General features: G+C 43.9%; 1 protein-coding gene and 1 long non-coding RNA gene across 6 annotated transcripts in view; both read right to left on the minus strand.

The window, feature by feature from the left end:
• Positions 1–7,090, minus strand: part of SETDB1 (SET domain bifurcated histone lysine methyltransferase 1) — a 39,570-nt gene extending 32,480 nt beyond the window's left edge. For 3 of the 5 annotated variants that reach the window (XM_030824612.1, XM_012511080.2, XM_030824609.1), the window contains exons 1-3: positions 6,822–7,000; positions 5,364–5,634; positions 2,940–3,091 (exon numbers count right to left, since the gene is read on the minus strand). In XM_030824612.1, coding sequence (XP_030680472.1) covers positions 2,940–3,091; positions 5,364–5,623 — 412 coding nt within the window. In that variant the 5' untranslated portion in view covers positions 5,624–5,634; positions 6,822–7,000. Of the gene's footprint in view, positions 1–2,939; positions 3,092–5,363; positions 5,635–6,821 lie in introns of all 5 variants that reach the window. The other 2 variants (XM_030824610.1, XM_030824611.1) reach the window with 2 other exon arrangements.
• Positions 7,091–14,493: 7,403 nt separating this feature from the next.
• LOC101175772 overlaps positions 14,494–19,394 on the minus strand; it is a 29,826-nt gene continuing 24,925 nt past the window's right edge. The window contains exon 2 of the long non-coding RNA XR_179123.2: positions 14,494–14,760. This is a non-coding gene — a long non-coding RNA (uncharacterized LOC101175772). The remainder of the gene's footprint in view (positions 14,761–19,394) is intronic.

Raw genomic sequence — 19,394 nt, forward strand, 5'->3', positions numbered from 1 at the left:
AGACTAAAATTATACAAAGTATATTCTCTGAACACAATAAAATTAATTAAAAATTAACAACAGAAAGAAATTTAAAAAATCCCCAAATATTTAGAAATCAACCACAAGGAAAATTAAAAATGATGCCAAGTTTAATGAAGCTGAAAACACAACATAAAAAAATGTATGATATCCTGAGAGTGACACTGTATGGAAAAAAATTTATGAGATGCAGCAAAGCAATGCTTATGGGGAAATCAATAGCTTTAGAGCTTATATTAGAAAGGAAGAAAGTTCTAAAATCAATCATGTAAGCTTCCACTTTCAGAGGCTAGAAAAAGAAGAACAAATCAAACCCAGTAAGTAAAAGGAAGAAAATAAACATCACACTGGAAATATATTTAATGTGATATCCTGGATTGGATCATAGAACAGAAAAAGTGCAGAAGCTGAATAAAGCCTGAAGTTTATATAAAAGTAACATACCAATGTTTGCTTCTTAGTTTTTTGTTTTTTTTTTTTTTAAGACGGAGTCTCGCTATGTCACCCAGGCTGGAGTGCAGTGGCGTGATCTTGGCTCACTGCAGACTCCGCCCTCCGGGGTTCACGCCATTCTCCTCCCTCAGCCTCCTGCGTAGCTGGGACTACAGGCGCCTGCCACCTCGCCTGGCTAATTTTTTGTATTTTTAGTAGGGACGGGGTTTCACCATGTTAGCCAGGATGGTCTCGATCTCCTGACCTCACGATCCGCCCATCTCGGCCTCCCAAATGCTGGGATTACAGGTGTGAGCCACCGTGCCCGGCCTGCTTAGTTTTGACATATGTACTAGATGAGGGATATATAGGAACTTTATTACTTTTTCAATTTTCCTATAAATCTAAAATTATTCCAGAATAAAAGATTTTAAAAATCCACAAAGAAAAGTCCAAGCCAAAATGGCCTCCGCACTGAAATTATCAAACTTTTTAGGAAGAAATATCATTCCATACAAACTCAGAGGAGGGAACACTTCTCAACTCATTTATAAGGCCTATATTACCCTGCTACCAAAGCCAAACAAGGACACCACAACAGAACTATAAACCAATAGCCCTCATGAAATAGATGTAAAAATTTTTTTTTTTTTAAATGAGAGAAGGGGTTTCACCATGTTGCCCAGGCTAGTCTTGAACTCCTGGGCTCAAGCAATCTGCCCAACTCGGCCTCCCAAGGTGCTGGGATTACAGGCATGAGTCACAGCATCTGGCCAAGATCTTTTTTTTTAAATCAGCAAATCCAATCCAGCAACATATAAAAAGAATTATACATCAAGACCAAGGCTGGTTTACTCCAGGAAGGCAAGGTTGGTTTAACATCTAAAAAAACAACTACTGTAATACATTCTTAATGTGATAAAAGACAAAAGGAACATAGGAGAATGATACAGAAAAAGCTGACAAAATCCAAAATCCAATTGGGCTATGATAAAATCTCTCAAACAAGGATTAGAAGGGGATTCCTTTAATTTAATAAATGACATCTATAGAAAACCTACTGCTAATATAATTAATGGTTAAACACCAAATGCTTTCATATCAACATCAGCAAGAAGAAAAGGATGTCTGTTTTTTTTTTTTTTTTTTTTTTTTTTGGTGAGACGGAGTCTCGCTCTGTTGCCCTGGCTGGAGTGCAGTAGTGCAGTTTCTGCTCACTGCAAGCTCCGCCTCCCGGGTTCACACCATTCTCCTGCTTCAGCCTCCCAAGTAGCTGGGACTACAGGCGCCTGCCACCATGCCTGGCCAGGATGTCTGTTCTTAAAACCTTTTTTTTTTTTTTTTTGAAGACAAGAGTCTTGCTTTGTCACCCAGGCTGGAGTGCAGTGGCATGATCACAGCTCACTGCAGCCTCAACTTCCTGTGCTTAAGAGATCCTTCCACCTCAGCCTCCCAAGTAGCTGGGATTACTGGGGTGCACCACCATGCCTGGCTAATTTTTTAATTTTTAGTAGAGATTAGGTCTTGCTATGTTGGCCAGGTTGGTCTCAAATTCCTGGGATCAGGGGATCCTCCCACCTCAACCTCCCAAAGTGCTGGGATTACAGGTATGAGCCACTGTGCCTGGCCTGCTCTTAAAACTTATTCAACACTGTACTGAAGGTTTTAGTGAGTACAATAAGAAAAGAAAAAGAAAAGATATCCCGGGTAGAAAGGAAGAAGTAAAACAGACTTTATTTGCATGAATTAGTTTTAGAAAATCCTAAGGAATTGGCTGGGTGCAGTGGCTCATGCCTGTAATCCCAGCACTTTGGGAGGCCAAGGCAGGTGGATCACAAGGTCAGGAGTTCAAGACCAGCCTGGCCAAGACGATGAAACCCTGTCTCTACTAAAAATACAAAAACTAGCTGGGTGTGGTGGTGGGGCAGCGGGGTTGCCTGTAATCCCAGCTAGTTGAGAGGTTGAGGCAGAGAACTGCTTGAACCCGGGAGGCAGAGGTTGCAGTGAGCTGAGATTGCGCCACTGCACTCCAGCCTGGGTGACAGAGCGAGACTCTGTCTCAAAAAAAAAAAAGAAAAAGAAAAAAGAAAATCCTAAGGAATCAACAAAAAGCTTCTAGAACTATGTGAGTTTAATGAGGTTGCATGCTACATGATCAATACACAAAAACCAACTGTATTTTTATATCCTAATAACAGAACATACACTTACTATAAGTCCTGGCAATTCCACTCTTTGATGGAATACCCCAAAATTGGGGTTACACAGAATGAGGAAAGCAAAGTAATGCAATCAGGGTGTAGCACATAGGGAACATCTATGATACTAACAATGTTGCATTTTTTTCTTTAATAGCCAACTCAGGCAGTTTGAAATATGGAGTTAGTGACAATGGTTTCTTTTCTCTTCTATTATCTTCTATTTGCTCATCTTCCAGTGTTTCAACTTCAGTCCTGAGACTCTCCTATCCAAAGCTCATCCCTTACCTGAATCAATACTGAGGACATCATCATCTTCATCAGGAATCTCAATTATTTCTGTAGGCCGGGAAGATTCATCCTCAGAGCTACTGTCCCGGTATTGTAGTCCCAGCTTGGAGTAGAAGTCCTTCACCAAAGACTCACAATTAGTCACTGCCCTAATATTGGAACACATGCAGAAAAGGTCAAAGCCAGCAGAGGAATTAAGAGATATAGAATCCATTACAACGTATATATATTTAAGTATAGACAGTCCTCAATTTAAATGGGCCACATTCCAAAGTGTCTCTGTTTAGAATTTAGAATGCTTTTTCTATAGAAAAATGTTTTAAATGGTGGTTTAGCTTCCAGAGTAGTTCCTCAAAAATCCAAAGTAAGCCCAAAGTACAGTACTTTCAACCTTACCTCATTATTTACCTTGCTGTTATCTGAAAATGCATCCTGGCTGGGAGTGGTGGCTCACACCTGTAATCCCAGCAATTTGGGAGGCTGAGGCAGGTGGATCACTTGAGGTCAGGAATTTGACCTCCCCAGCCTGGCCGACATGGTAAAACCCCATCTCTACTAAAAATACAAAAATTAGCCAGGTGTGGTGGCACACGCCTGTAGTCCCAGCTACTCCGGAGGCTGAGACAGGAGAGCTGCTTGAACTCGGGAGGCAGAGGCTGCACTGAGCCGAAATCATGCCACTGTACTCCAGCTTGGGTGAGACAGAGCAAGTCTCTGTCTAAAAAAAAAAAAAAAAAAAACATGAAAAACTGCTCATTATCAGTGGCCATCAGAGAAATGCAAATCAAAACCACAATGAGATACCATCTCACACCAGTTAGAATAGCAATCATTAAAAAGTCAGGAAACAACAGATGCTGGAGAGGATGTAGAGAAATAGGAACACTTTTACACTGTTGGTGGGACTGTAAACTAGTTCAACCATTGTGGAAGACGGTGTGGCGATTCCTCAAGGATCTAGAACTAGAAGTACCATTTGACCCAGCGATCCCATTACTGGGTATATACCCAAAGGATTATAAATCATGCTGCTATAAGGACACATGCACACGTTTATTGCGACACTATCCACAATAGCAAAGACTTGGAACCAACCCAAATGTCCATCAATGATAGACTGGATTAAGAAAATGTGGCATATATACACCATGGAATACTATGCAGCCATAAAAAAAGATGAGTTCATGTCTTTTGTAGGGACATGGATGAAGCTGGAAACCATCATTCTTTTTTTTTTTTTTTGAGACAGAGTCTCGCTTTGTCGCCCAGGCTGGAGTGCAGTGGCGCAGTCTCGGCTCACTGCAAGCTCCGCCTCCCGGGTTCACGCCATTCTCCTGCCTCAGCCTCTCCGAGTAGCTGGGACTACAGGCGCCCGCCACCACGCCCGGCTAATTTTTTGTATTTTTTAGTAGAGATGGGGTTTCACCGTGGTCTCGATCTCCTGACCTCGTGATCCACCCGCCTCGGCCTCCCAAAGTGCTGGGATTACAAGCGTGAGCCACCGTGCCCGGCCAGGAAACCATCATTCTGAGCAAACTATCACAAGGACAGAAAACCAAACACTGCATGTTCTCACTCATAGGTGGGAATTGAACAATGAGAACACGTGGACACAGGATGGGGAACGTCACATACTGGGGCCTGTCGTGGGGTTGGGGGAAAGGGGGAGGGATAGCATTAGGAGATATACCTAATGTAAGTGACACCAACATGGCACATGTATACATATGTAATAAACCTGGACGTTGTGCACATGTACCCTAGAACTTGAAGTATAATAAATTTAAAAAAAGTATTCTAACTGACAACTAGAGCACCAGAAACAAATCTTTTGGGGGTGTGGGAACTTATTAATGCTTTGGAGTTACATAAGACAGAAATTCTTTACAATCCTCACTCCCTGGATGATCTTACTAGGGAAATGAAGCAATTGTTCTAAGATAGAGCACAGGAGGAAGAAGGGGAAAGGACTTAAGACTTGGACTCCCTTACATGTATTAGCTCCTGACAGATGAAAATTATATTTACGGCTGATTGTAAGGTCAGATTTTTGACCATAAACTTTGAGGAAGAGTAAGGTTCTAAACATCTGTACTTCATAAAGTATAAAATTCTTGGTACACAGCCTGGCCAACATGGTGAAACCCTGTCTCTACTAAAAATACAAAAAATTAGCTGGGCGTGGTGGCAGATGCCTGTAATCCCAGCTACTCGGGAGGGTGAGGTGGGAGAATCACTTGAACCCGAGAGGTGGAGGTTGCAGTGAGCCAGGATCACTCCACTGCACTCCAGCCTGGGTGACAGAGTGAGACTCCGTCTCAAAACGTAAAATAAAATGCTTGGTTCAATGTTATGAACAATTATTCTCTAAAAATATCTCCCAATGGAGAGATTTCCTTCTATTTTCCATGGAGTTCTCACCTGGATGCATCATCAAAGAGCTGGTCAACGTGAGCCACCTCAGATTCTTTCTGTATTACCCATGTCTCTAACTCTGCTAGCTGCTTCTTGCGTTGTTGTACACAATCCATCTTCTCCAGTTCCTCATCGATGAAATGCCGAAGTTCCTCCATAGAGATACCCAGTTCCTCAACCACTGCCTGTTGCAGCTCTGCCATCTCTTCAGACTCCACTGTAGCTGTTGCTGCATCCAAACCAATGCACCCAGGAAGGGAAGACATGCTTTTGTCCTCTGCATGGAACAGAAAACAAATTAAACTGGAGTCCTTATAACTACAATCAATAGAGAATTTCAGTTCCCTAATAAAACTAATTCTTACTCTGCTGCCTGTTATGCTATTCAAATATTCCATGTTCTCCCTCCCCATTCTCCAGAATCTGATGCTGAGATTTTTAAGAGTTCTTATCTTCTGCTATACACTAACACGCCTGAAAAAGATTTAAAAGTTTGAGAGGACATGGAGAACATTCATTAAGCAGTAGAGAGCTACTGAAAATAATGTTTTGGGCTGGCAAAGTGGCTTACACCTGTAATCTCAGCACTTTTAGAGGCCGAGGCAGGAGGGTCACTTGAGGGCAGGAGTTCAAGATCAGCCTGGGCAACATGGCAAGACTCATCTTTACAAAAAAAATACAAAAATTAGCCAGGTGTGGTGGTGCATGCCTTTAGTTCCAACTACTCAGGAGGCTGACGTGGGAGGATGGCTTGAGCCCAGGAGAAGCTGCTGTAGTGAGCTATGTTCGCGCCATGCATTCCAGCTTGGGTGACAAAGTGAGACCCTGTCTCAAAACAAACCAAACTTTAAAAATAATGCTTTGGGATACTGAAGAGAACCAATCTAGAAGATATTTTTGTGGTCTATATGTGTTCCTTAACTAATGTGATAAATCTTTGTATGCTATACCTAATTTGAACAAAACCCCTATCTTGGGATGGAGTTGATTTGTAACTCACTAATTCAGTGTTTTCTCTTTCATTACTTGTTCCCCCTACATTACTTTGCTTCCATGTGGATTTTACTTTTTAAAATGTCTATGATATTCAAGCACACAAAAGCTTGCAGCAAAAAGGTTTCCCCCAAAGTACAGAGAAGTAAAGCAACCTGGGAATAAAACGTGAGTACCTAATATCCACAATCCAAATACTTCACACATTCGTGTGAACTGCTTTTTTAATCAAACGGTTAAAGCAAATCTGATTTTCAGCGCCTCCATTTTCCTTTGCCCACACACCAGCACACCCCCGTGCTACCCATTCTAGGGGTGCGTTCTACCCATTCGCAAACCCAGCTCAGCCCCGCCCCCGTTCGCCTCTGGAGAAGACTTCCTTCCCATCCTCGACCGACCCCCTTCCACAAACAAAACATCCCAGATAAGCCTCTGGTCACCAAGTAACTCAATTAACAATATTCCCCGCACCTCCCGTCTTCCAGCTTTAAGGGCTCTTTTTCACCAACCAGACCCCAGACTCACAACTCAGGGGTCGGCCTCGACGGAAAAGAGCGAAAGCGAAGGGATAAGGGAGGAGGGGGAGGGGAGGAAGCGTGAAGGAGGGAAGGGGAAGCAAAAGAAACGCCCGGAAGCAAACCTTCAGTGCCGTTCCGGTCACCGCGACGGTAGCCTGACGGGGTCAAATCCAAAGCCGCGGGGCGCCCCTCAGAGGCGACGAAAACTAAGGTAACTACGCATGCGTTAAGGCAGAGCCTTCCAGGGACACACGTGAGAAGCGACTGGCAGGGCAGAGTGGGCGTGGCCAGTATAATACCGAGTCTCCTCCTCTCCTACCACCCTCGACTAGTGGCCACGTTACTATATTCATTGTGTAAAGACTTAGGGAAACACTCATAGGTTCAGAGCTTTATTCTCTGAGTTTTACTTGAGTTTTGTTACATAAGTGATACAAATTGTAAAGGCTATCAAGATGTAATAAGAAAAACGTGATAATGTTCTCTCTTGCCCCATCACCACTCCACTCCTTTCAGGTAATACGGCTTAATTTTCCAGTCTTGTATGTACAAGTTTCTGTATATAGATTTTTGTTGTTTTCATTTAACATGTGGACATTACCTGAAGCCAATAAAAAAGGTAAAACTTGTATTTTTGGCCGGGCGCGGTGGCTCACGCCTGTAATCCCAGCACTTTGGGAGGCCGAGGTGGGCGGATCACGAGGTCAGGAGATGGAGATCATCCTGGCTAACAAGGTGAAACCCCGTCTCTACTAAAAATACAAAAAAAAAAAAAAAAAAAAAAAAAAAAAGCCGGGCGTGGTGGCGGGCGCCTGTAGTCCCAGCTACTCGGGAGGCTGAGGCAGGAGAATGGCATGAACCCGGGAGGCGGAGCTTGCGGTGAGCTGAGATCGCGCCACTGCACTCCAGCCTGGGCGACAGAGCAAGACTCCGTCTCAAAAACAAAAAAACCCAATAACTTGTATTTTTGACACCTGAATAGTTTAGATTGTTTAGATTGTTTTCCGTTCTCAGCCCCGACAAATAGCGCAACAATAAAAATAAACATCCTTTTGAAGTAGTACTTTTATTTCTGTAGAAAAGATTCCCCAGGCCGGGCGCTTTGTGTCCGAGGCAGGAGGATTGCTAGAGCCCAGGAGTTCCAGACCAGCCTGGGCAACATGGCGAAACGCCATCTCGACTAAAAATACAAGATTAAAAAAAAAAAAAGCCAGGCGTGGCGCCTGTGGTCCCAGCAACTCCGCAGCTGAGGCGGCGGGAGGATCGCTTGAGCCCCGGTGGCAGAGGCTTCAGGGAGAGGAGATCGCGCCACTGCACTCCAGCCTAAGTGACCTAGCGAGACTCCGTCTCAAAAACAAAACAAAACAAAAAACAAAAAGAAAAGATTTCCCAAAATGGAATTTGAGTAAAATAATATGCGCTTTTTTCCCTTTTTTTTTTTTTCTTGAGATGGCGTCTCGTTCTATCACCCAGGCTGGAGTGCAATGGAGCGATCTTGGCTCACTGCAACCTCCACTTCCCGGGTTCAAGGGATTCTCCTGGCTCAGCCTCTTGAGTAGCTGGGACTACAGGCGCGTGCCACCACGCCCGCCTAATTTTTTGTATTTTTAGTAGAGACAGAGTTTCACCATGTTAGCCAGGATGGTCTTGATCTCCTGACCTTGTGATCTGCCCGCTTTGGCCTCCTGAAGTGCTGGGATTACAGGCGTGAGCCCGGCCTAGCTTTTTTTTTAAACACAGTTAAAGAGTATTCTATTGTTTGAGTGTGCCATAATTTAACCAATGCCTGCCAATAGAAATTTACATTATTTTCAAATATTTTGCTATTTCAAATAATTATGCTGAAGAAAATAATTTAGCACTTAAATCATTTCAAAAGTATGCAAATTCAAAAGTATGTAAAAGCCAGGCACAGTGGCTCCACTGCACTCCACTCGCACCACTGCACTCCAGCCTGGGCAAAAGAGTGAGACTCCGTCTCAAAACAAACAAACAAACAAAGTATGTCACTTAAAGTCCTAGAAGTTAAACTGTTGATTTAAAGAATATCGCAGGGCCGGCTGGGTGCCATGGCTCACACCTGTAATATATATCTATTGCAGGGCTGGGCAGCGGTGGCTAATGCCTGTAATCCCAGCACTTTGGGAAGCCAAGGTGGGCGGATCCCTGAGGTTAGGAGTTTGAGACCAGCCTGGCCAACATGGTGAATGCCATCTCTACTAAAAATACAAAAATTAGCCAGGCATGGTGGCAGGCACCTGTAATCCCAGCTACTCGGGAGTCTGAGGCAGGAGAATCACTTGAACCCGGGAGGTGGATTTTGCAGTGAGCCAAGATCGTGCCACTGCGACAGAGCAAGACTCCATCTCAAAAAATAATAATATTGCAGGCTTGGCATGGTGGCTCACGGCTGTAATCCCAGCACTTTATGAGGCTGAGGAGAATCGCTTGAGGCTAAGAGTTTGAGACCAGCCTGGGCAATATAGCAAGACCCTAAGACCCCATCTCTAGTGGCATGTGCCTTTCAGGAGGCTTAGGCAGGAGGATCCCTTGAGCCCAGGAATTCAAGGTTTTAATGAGCTAGGATTATGCCACTACACTGTAGCCTGGGAGCCTGGGTGACAGAACAAGACACTGTCTCTAAAAAAAACAGAAAGAGTATCACTGAATTTACAAAATTTTTGAATGAGTTGCCAACATTTAAAACACACTTTCATACAAAATATAGATTTTTAAGTTCACTTGAAAAATGGGAATATCTAATAATACTGTATTGCACACGACAAAAATTAGCTGAAGCTAAGTAACAACTGCTCCCTGTAGGTGAGATATGGACTACCCAAGTGGCCACAGTCCTCACCTGCCCCACTTAGCTCCTTTACATTACTTTCCTGGTGTCTGCAACCTTTGAGCTTTTAATCCCTGAAAAGTTCTTTAGTTTTGATTCTGAGATCACTCAACAACCTTCAGATTATGATCTAATTTCCTTTGAGTCTGTGTGCAAAGAAAGGATAGGCCCGGCACAGTGGCTCACGCAGCCTGTAATCCCAGCACTTTGGGAGGCCGAGGCGGGAGGATCAGGAGGTCAGGAGATCAAGACCATCTTGGCTAACATGGTGAACCCCCGTCTCTACTAAAAATACAAAAAATTAGCCGGGCGTGGTGGCGGGCGCCTGTAGTCCCAGCTACTCGGAAGCTGAGACAGGAAAATTGCTTGAACCTTGGAGGCTGAGGTTGCAGTGAGCTGACATCACACCACTGCACTCCAGCCTGGGTGGCAGAGTGAGACTCCGTCTCAAAAAAAAAAAAAAAAAAGAAATTGTTAACATTGGTTGTTTGTGAAGAGAGAACAGAAGGTTGAAGAGGAGTAAGAATTTTCACAGTACACCATTTTGTACCTTTTGAACCCAGCACTTTGGGAGGCCGAGGCAGGTGCATCACCTGAGGACAGGAGTTCCAGACCAGCGTGGCCAACATGATAAAACCCCATTTCTACTAAAAATACAAAAAAATGAGCCAGGCATGGTGGCAGGTGCCTGTAATCCCAGCTACTAGGAGGCTGAGGCAGGAGAATCACTTGAACCCGGGAGGCGGTGGTTGCAGTGAGCCGAGGTTGTGCCATTATACTCCAGCTTGGGCGACAGAGCAAGACTCCAACTCAAAAAAAAAAAAATAAAGAAACAAAAAAAAGAAATTTGAAACATGAAAATGGATAGCCTATTCAAAAAGATTAGATTAAAAATAAAAAGGAAATGAAAATATTTGGAAAGATATATGTATATATATATATGCACAAATGGACTTTATAGCAATTACCTTTGGAAAGAAGGAATGGGAAACAAGGCAGTAATGGAATAACTTTTTGCCTTTTTTTTTTTTTTTGAAATGGAGTCTTACTCTGTCACCAGTGGGGTGATCTCGGCTCACTGCAAGCTCCACCTCCAGGTTCACGCCATTCTCCTGCCTCACCCTCCCGAGTAGCTGGGACTACAGGCACCCGCCACCACGCCCAACCAATTTTTTGTATTTTTAGTAGAGACGGGGTTTCACCATGTTAGCCAGGATGGTCTCAATCTCCTGACCTCATGATCTCCCCACCTCAGCCTCCCAAAGTGCTGGGATTACAGGCATGAGCCACCGCGGCTGGCCTTTTTTTTTTTTTTTTTTTTTGAGACAGTCTGGCTCTGTCGCCAGGCTGGAGTGCTCTGGTGTGATCTCTCGGCTCACTGCAACCTCCGCCTTCCAGGTTCAAGCGATTCTCCTGCCTCAGCCTCCTGAGTAGATGGGACTATAGGTGCGCGCCACCACGCCTGGCTAGTTTTTGTATTTTTTAGTAGAGATGGAGTTTCATCGTGTTAGCCAGTATGGTCTTGATCTCCTGACCGTGTGATCCACCCGCCTCGGCCTCCCAAAATGCTGGGATTACAGGCATGAGCCACCATGCCCGGACCTACTTTTTGCCTTTTTATCCTTAGGTAATGTTTGAAAAAATTGTTTTACAATATGCATGTATTACCTTTATAATAATAATTTTTAAAATGTTGATTCAAAACACAAATGTAGAACCCCAACACCCACCAGACACACACACATTAGTAGTGGGAGGGTCCTGGCCCAATGTAACTTCTCTGCAGACCAACTGGACCTGTAAATTGTCAGTTTGAGGTGGGTGGAAGGAGTGATTAAGAACATCAGGTTAATGGAGATCATGTGATCAATAAGACCAAACAAACTGAAGGTCCATGGGCTGCAACTCCCTGAATCTCCGTACCAAAGACTATCTGGCCACCCAGGCTGGATGGAGTGCAGTTGCATGAGCACAGCTCACTGCAACTTCCATCTTCCAGGCCTAAGCAATCCTCCCACCTCAGTCTCCCAAGCAGCTAGGATTACAGGCACGTGTCACCATGTCCAGCTAATTTTTTATTTTTTAGTAGAGATGAGATCTCACTATATTGCCCAGGCTGGTCTCAAACTCCTGAGCTCAAGCGATCCTCCCACCTCAGCCTCCCAAACTCCTGAGATTATAGGCGTGGGCCACCACACCCAGCCTCCCCTTTCTCTTGAACAGTATTCGTACTGGCTCCATGTGGATTTGCTTTAGATTGTTCATCTTTTTCTGCTTCCACAGATGATCCACTTCTTCCAACTGATGCATCTTTTCTTAGATAGGTTACTGGAGAAAGTCAGATAATTGTCAAACCTGTGATTCTCTGGTGACTGCATATTGATGCTCTCATTAATCATGTGTTAGTCATGCAGTTTATGTTAAGAAGTGGTGGAGAGGTTAATCTCTGAGTTCCTGGAGGGAACACACTGCAGTCCTCAAGTGCTGACATCAACCCTGTATGTATGTATGTATGTATGTATTTATTTGAGATGGAGTCTTGCTCTGTTGCCCAGCCTGGAGTGCAGTGTCGTGATCTTGGATCACTGCAACCTCCGCCCCCCGCGTTCAAGCGATTCTCCTGCCTCAGCCTCCCAAGTAGCTGGGATTACAGCCACGTGCCACCATGCCCAGCTAATTTTTGTATTTTTAGTAGAGACAGGGTTTCACCATGTTGGGCCAGGCTGGTCTCGAACTCCTGACCTCAGGTAATCCACCCACCTCGGCCTCCCAAAGTGCTGGGATTACAGGTGTGAGCCACTGCACCTAGGCTTTATTTTTATTTTACTTTTCCACACAACACCGACATAGCTGACATCAATCCTAATCTGCTTTTCACCTGATCTGCACCTTGCCCTGAGTTTCTTTTCATTAAATCAAATCATATATCTCTCTTGTCCCCCTCCCCACATTCTCCCTTTACCTCCCTGCCAGCTTAACCAATACAATACAGTACCTGTTCTGGTGCAGGCAAAGTCTAGTATCTTCTGCTTTGATTCCCCTGTCTCCATTTTCCCTGGAGGCTTACTCAAGCTAAGGAAGGGGGCAGTCCCACATCCAGGAGTCAGAAACAGAGACCAATGATCAGGTCTCTGCTAACAGTGCATGGCTAGAGTTGTGTCTCTATACCATATGGTATTGCTGTTAAAACCCAGTCCAGCTTGGTCCCATGGATACATGTCTCCACTGAAGTGACTGCTTGCTGGTCCAAGTCACTGCATAAGCTTCCAAGTGATGCCCTCCCAGTTAGATTCCAACGTTATGGCTCTCAGTTCATACTCATATGCTAGGTTACTGTTGACTAGAATATTAGGCCATCGTGGCTGGATGTGAGGGCTTTGATTCTCCGTCAACTGCTGTACTAAAACCAATCCTCTTCAGCCACACCCACATTGAGTCTTTTTCAGCAATTTAGGTGCTCCCTTTCTTTCTAGTGAATTCTCTTAAAAGCTTCCCTGCCAGTTGGCTCATAAACCACACCACTCTATCAAAGTCCCCTAACTTCAGACTTTGGAGAGTAGGGGCTAGGATTTTCTTCCCTTTGCTCTTAAAAGATCCCTGGGGGCTGGGCGCAGTGGCTCACGTCTATAATCCCAGCACTTTGGGAGGCTGAGGTGGGTGGATCACTTGACGTCAGGAGTTCGAGACCAGCTTGGCCAACATGGTGGAACCCTGTCTCTACTAAAAATACAAAAATTAGCCAGGCATGGTGGCGGGTGCCTGTAATTCCAGCTACTCTGGAGGCTGATGCAGGAGAATTGCTTGAACCCAGGAGGCAGAGGTTGCAGTGAGCCGGAATCACATCACTGCCCTCCAGCCTGGGCGACAGAGTAAAACCCTGTCTCAAAAAGAAAAAAAGATCGCTGGGATGATGATCAGAATCATGACCATCATCTGCATCATCATATATTATGTATTAATTTCCTATGACTGCCATAACAAGTTACCACACTGCGTGCCTTAAAACAACAGAAATTTATTTTCTCACAGTTCTGAAGGCCGGAAGTCCAAAATCAAGGTATTAGTAAGACCATACTGGTACCAGAATCTCTACGGGAGTCATTGGATTTAAGACTCACCTAGATAATTCAGGATGAATTTATCTTGAGATTCTTAATTATATTTGCAAAGACCATTTTTCCAAATAAGGACACATTCCAGGGGTTAGGACATGGATATATCTTTTCTGGGGCCCTCATTCAAACCTCTACATATTATTTTATAGATGAGGAAATTTGGGATTAGAGAGATTAAGGAATTCACCCACAGCAAATTAGTCCCCTTCTACCAGAGAGTTCTGCCCACTTAAGAACAGCAGATTTTATAAAACTTCACACACTAAAACAATCTGGTTACACTCTTCTTATAGGACATTTGGTTTCTGCTGAGCCTACATTTGCATAACTAAAGGGATCATTCAAGTCTGCCACCTCTAGGTGAGCTTCTAGTTTCAGGTGGACCTTACCAAGCATGATGACATTATGTTACATTACATCATAAAATTATGGCCCACTGTCCCATCCTAAGCACTTTAGGCACTGAAGAATTAAAATCCATGACCTCATTCTAGCCAATAAATTCAACCTCTGTCTCACTTTAGTAGCCATTTCCCTGAACAGGAACAATACAAACTGGCTTATGTTTCATCTCATTGTGGAATGCAAGAATGAGAAGGCTGAGAAACAGGGAGGTGAAATAATATAAAGTGTGTGTAACGGATTTCAAATCTCTTGCTTGAGGGAGTCTACCAGGTTTTATTATACTTCAGCTCAGAGATGGTTCTGTGGTTGTGGAGCTGGCCTTGTAGGGATTCTTCACCAGCTTGGCACACCGAAAAATCATCACTATTAGGAACAGAAACAGAAGAACAACAAAGGCAATGGCAAAGCCTTTGTCCACATCAACACCGCTGGACAGGCTTGAATCTTCCATGGGGACTTGCACCTCGTTACTGTTGTCCAGCTCCAGCTACTTCCTCAGGTATAGCTTCAGATTTGTCATATTCCTAGACAAAGGAGGATAAAACAGGCTTATTGGTTTGTGTGTGTATGTGTTTTCTTAATAACGCTGTGAAAAACCAAAAAGGGACCAAGGCTGAAAAAATATCAGCAAGATTTACTTAAGAAGCAGTTACAAAACTGATAAAGTTAATATAGATGACTGACAAGATACACACATACACACAAGTATAAAATATCCTAAGAATTACTCCAAGGCAGAACGTGAGCAAATGTATATAACCTAGAAATCAGATGGGCCTGCCTTGTCCCCTAAGATCCAGGTAAAACTGTCTTAAACATCTGATTTCTGTGTTAAGTCAAAATCCTCCTCTAAGATTACTTCAAATTCCAGGAGTACTTATTGTACCTAGTTGTTGTATAACTCACTGGCTATGAACATGAAATTGTTTTATTTTTTCTGATCACTACATTTAATTGTGCTGTCATTCTCATATCTTCATGAAAAATCAGGTATATCCCAGAAAGTGATCAATTTCAATTATTAAAACTTACAGGCCGGGCGTGGTGGCTCACGCCTGTAATCCCAGCACTTTGTGAGGCTAAGGCAGGTAGATCACCTGAGGTCAGGAGTTCGAGAACAGCCTGGACAACATGGTGAAACCCCGTCTCTACTAAAAATACAAAAATTAGCCAGGTGTGGTGGCAGGCACCTGTAATCCCAGCTACTCGGGAGGTTGAGGCAGAATTGCTTGAACTCAGGAAGCGGAGGTTGCAGTAAGCCGAGACCGAGTCATTGCACTCTAGCCTGCGCAACAGAGTGAGACCCAATCTCAAAAAAAAAAAAAAATTTACATAAGGAAAATAGGAAAAAACAAAACAAAACCTTACTCCACCAAGAAAATTCTGAAAAAGAAAAAGTAAGAGGACTCATAATTCCCAATTTCAAAAACTCACTACAAAGCTACAGTAATCAAAACTATGGTACTGGTACAAAGATAGACATACAAATCAATGGAATAGAATTGAGAGTCCAGGGCCGGGCACGGTGGCTCACACCTGTAATCCCAGCGCTTTGGGAGGCCAAGGCAGGAGGATCACTTGAGGTCAGGAGTTTAATACCAGCCTGGCCAACATAATGAAACCCTGTCTCTACTGAAAAAAAAAAAAAATACAAAAATTATGGCCAGGCACGATGGCTCAGGCCTGTAATCCCAGCACTTTGGGAGGCCGAGGCAGGTGGATTATGAGGTCAGGAGATAGAGATCATCCTGGCTAACACAGTAAAACCCCGTCTCCACTAAAAATACAAAAATTAGCTGGGTGTGGTGGTGGGCACCTGTAGTACCAGCTACTCTGGAGACTGAGGCAGGAGAATGGTGTGAACCCGGCTGGCAGAGCTTGCAGTGCGCCAAGATCACGCCACTGCACTCCAGCCTGGGCGACAGAGTGAGACTCCTTCTCAAAAATAAATAAATAAATAAATACGAAACTTAGCCAGGCGCGGTGATGCATGCCTGTAGCCCCAGCTACTTGGGAGGCTGAGGCAGCAGAATCACTTGAAACCAGGAGGCAAAGGTTGCAGTGAGCCAAGAGCATGCTACTGCACTCGAGCCTGGGCGACAGAGCGAGACTCCGTCTCAAAAAAAAAAAAAAAAAAAAAAATTGAGAGTCCAGAAAAAAACCCATGTATCTATGACCAAGTAATTTTTAACTAGGGTACCAAGAACATTCAGTGAGGAAAGAAAACAAATGGTGTTGGGACAACTGGATAGCCACATACAAAAGAATTAAGTTAGACCTTTATTTTGAAATGGACCCAGTAGTCCCATAGTTTTTTTTGTTTCAACAGAAATTGACCCTTCTTGCCGGGTGTGGTGGCTCATGCCTATAATACCAGCATTTTGGGAGGCCGAGGAGGGCAGATCACCTGAGGTCAGGAGTTTGAGACCAGCCTGGCCAACATGGCAAAACCCCATGTCTACTAAAAATATAAAAATTAGTTGGGTGTGGTAGCACACACCTGTAATCCCAGCTACTCAGGAGGCTAAGGCAGGAAAATTGCTTGAACCCAGGAGGCAGAGGTTGCAGTGAGCTGAGATCATGCCACTGCACTCCAGCCTGGGCGACAGATGGAGACCCTGTCTCAAAAAAAAAAAAAAAAAAAAAAAACAGAAAAAAGAAAAAGAAATTGACCTTCTGGTCTTAAAGCTTAAAACTTACATTTGTTTTATGTTGAGTTCCTTCTTCAGGAAAGGACCACCAGGCCTCTCAAAAAAAGTATCAAGGAACTGAAACTCAACCAGATCATCCCATCCTGACAATGAAGTGCAAGACCCCTCATTGGTCACAAGTGCTTTCTTGGCCTCCTGAGTTCCTGTTTTCCTACACATTGTTACATTTCTTCCTTGCTATATAAACCTCTAATTTTAGTTGGTCAGGGAGATGGATTTGTGACTGAGTTCCGGTCTCCTCTGCTGCAGCACCTGAGTAAAGCCTTCTTCTTTGGCAATACCTGTCATCTCAGTAGCAGGTATTGATCATCTTTCTGTGTGGTGAGCAGCAGGACCTAGACCGAACTCCGGGTGTTTTGGTAACAATTTCACACCACATACAAAGATAAACTTAAAATGGATCAAAGATCTAAATGTAAGGATTCTTAGATATGACAGCAAATTCACGAGCAACAAAAAAGAGAGAAACTGGACTTCATCAAAATTTAAAACTTTTTTCTTTGAGACAGGGTCTCACTTTGTCACCCAGGCTGGAGTGCTATGGTGCTGTCTGGGGTCACTGCAGCCTCGACCTCCTAGGTTAAATTGATCCTCCCATCTCAACCTTCCGAGTAGCTGGGACTACAGGTGCACGTCATCATGCCCGGCTAAGTTTTTTGTTTCTTTGTTTTGGTAGAGATGGAGTTTCACTATGCTGCCCAGGCTGGTCTCAAACTCCTGGGCTCAAGAGATCTGCCCTCCTTAGCCTCCCAAAGTGTTAGGATTGTAGACATGAGCCTGGCCAAGTCTCATGTCTTGGCCAAGACAAGTGCCTGGCCAACACTTTTGTACTTTTTTTTTTTTTTTTTTCTGAGAAGGAGTCTTGCTCTGTCACCCAGGCTGGAGTGCAATGGCGTGATCTTGGCTCACTGCAACCTCTGCCTCCCAGGTTCAAGTGATTCTCCTGCCTCAGCCTCCCGAGTAGCTGGGATTATAGATGCCCCCACCATGCCCGGCTAACTTTTGTATTTTTAGTAGAGTCGGGTTTCACCATGTTGGCCAGGCTGGTCTCGAACTCCTGACCTCAGGTGATCTGCCTGCCGTGGCCTCCCAAAGTGCTGGGATTACAGGCGTGACCCACTGCGCCCAGCCAACTTTTTTACTTTAAGAAGATTATTATCAAGAAAATGGGCTGGGCACAGTGGCTTATGCCTGACCAGCACTTTGGGAGGATGAGGTGGGAGGATCACTTGAGGTCAGGAGTTTGAGACCAGCCTGGGTAGTAAGAAGATACCTTGTTTCTTAATTTTTTTTTTTTAATTAGCCAGATGTGTGGCATGTGTGTGTGGTCCTAGCTACTGGAGAGGCTAAGGCAGAAGGATCCTTTGAGCCCAGGAGTTCAGGGTTATAGTGAGCTATGATCGCACCACTGTACTCCAACCTGGGTGGCAGAGAGAGACCTGGTAACCAAAGTTACAATGAAACAATGAAAAGACAAACAACTCAATTAAAAATTAGGCAAAGGATCTGAATAGAAATTACTTTTTCTGCATAAGGAAGATATGCAAATGGCCAATAAACACATTTTTTAAATGGTCAACATAATTAGTCATCAGGGAAATGGAAATCAAAACTTTGAGATACCACTTCACACCCACTAGGATGACTAGAATCAAGTCAGATTAAGTGTTGGCGAGGGTATAAAGTAATTGAAACCCTCATTGACTGTTGGTGGGAATGTAAAGTGGCGAAGTTACTTTGGAAAACAGTCTGGAAGTTCCTAAAATTATTAAACATAAGAGTTACCGGCCAGGTATGGAGGCTCACGCCTATAATCCCAGCACTTTGGGCAGCCAAGGTGGGTGGAGGATCACTTTAGCCCAGGAGTTCAATACCAGCCTGGGCAACATGGCAAACCTTCCTTTCTACAGAAAATACAAAAATTAGCTGGATGTGATGGCACACACCTGTAATCCCAGCTACTTGGAGGGCGGAGGTGGGAGGATCACCTGAGCCTGGGAGGCTGCAGTGAGCTTTGATCACACCACTACACTCCAGCCTGAGTGACAGAGTGAGACACTGTCTAAAAAAAAAAAAAAAAAAAAAAAAAAGCCACCATATGACCCAGCAATTCCACTCCTATGGCTGTCCCCAGGAGAAATGAAAACATGTGACCACACAAAAACTTATACAAGAATGTTCGTAGCAACATTATTCATCATAGCCAAAAGGTAGAAACAACCCAAATGTCCATCAGCTTATAAATGGATAAGCAAAGTGTGGTATGTCTACACAGTAGACTATTATTGGCCGTAAAAAGGAAGTACATACTACTTGGATGAACCTTAAAGCATTAAGCTGAGTGAAAGAAACAAGTCACAAACTCCCCCAGCATATTGTATAATTCCATTCACATGTAAGTCTAGAACAGAGAAATCTATACAGACAGATTAGTGGTTGCTTAGAGC

This window comes from Nomascus leucogenys, chromosome 12, assembly GCF_006542625.1.
Source record: "Nomascus leucogenys isolate Asia chromosome 12, Asia_NLE_v1, whole genome shotgun sequence".
NCBI lineage: Eukaryota > Metazoa > Chordata > Mammalia > Primates > Hylobatidae > Nomascus > Nomascus leucogenys.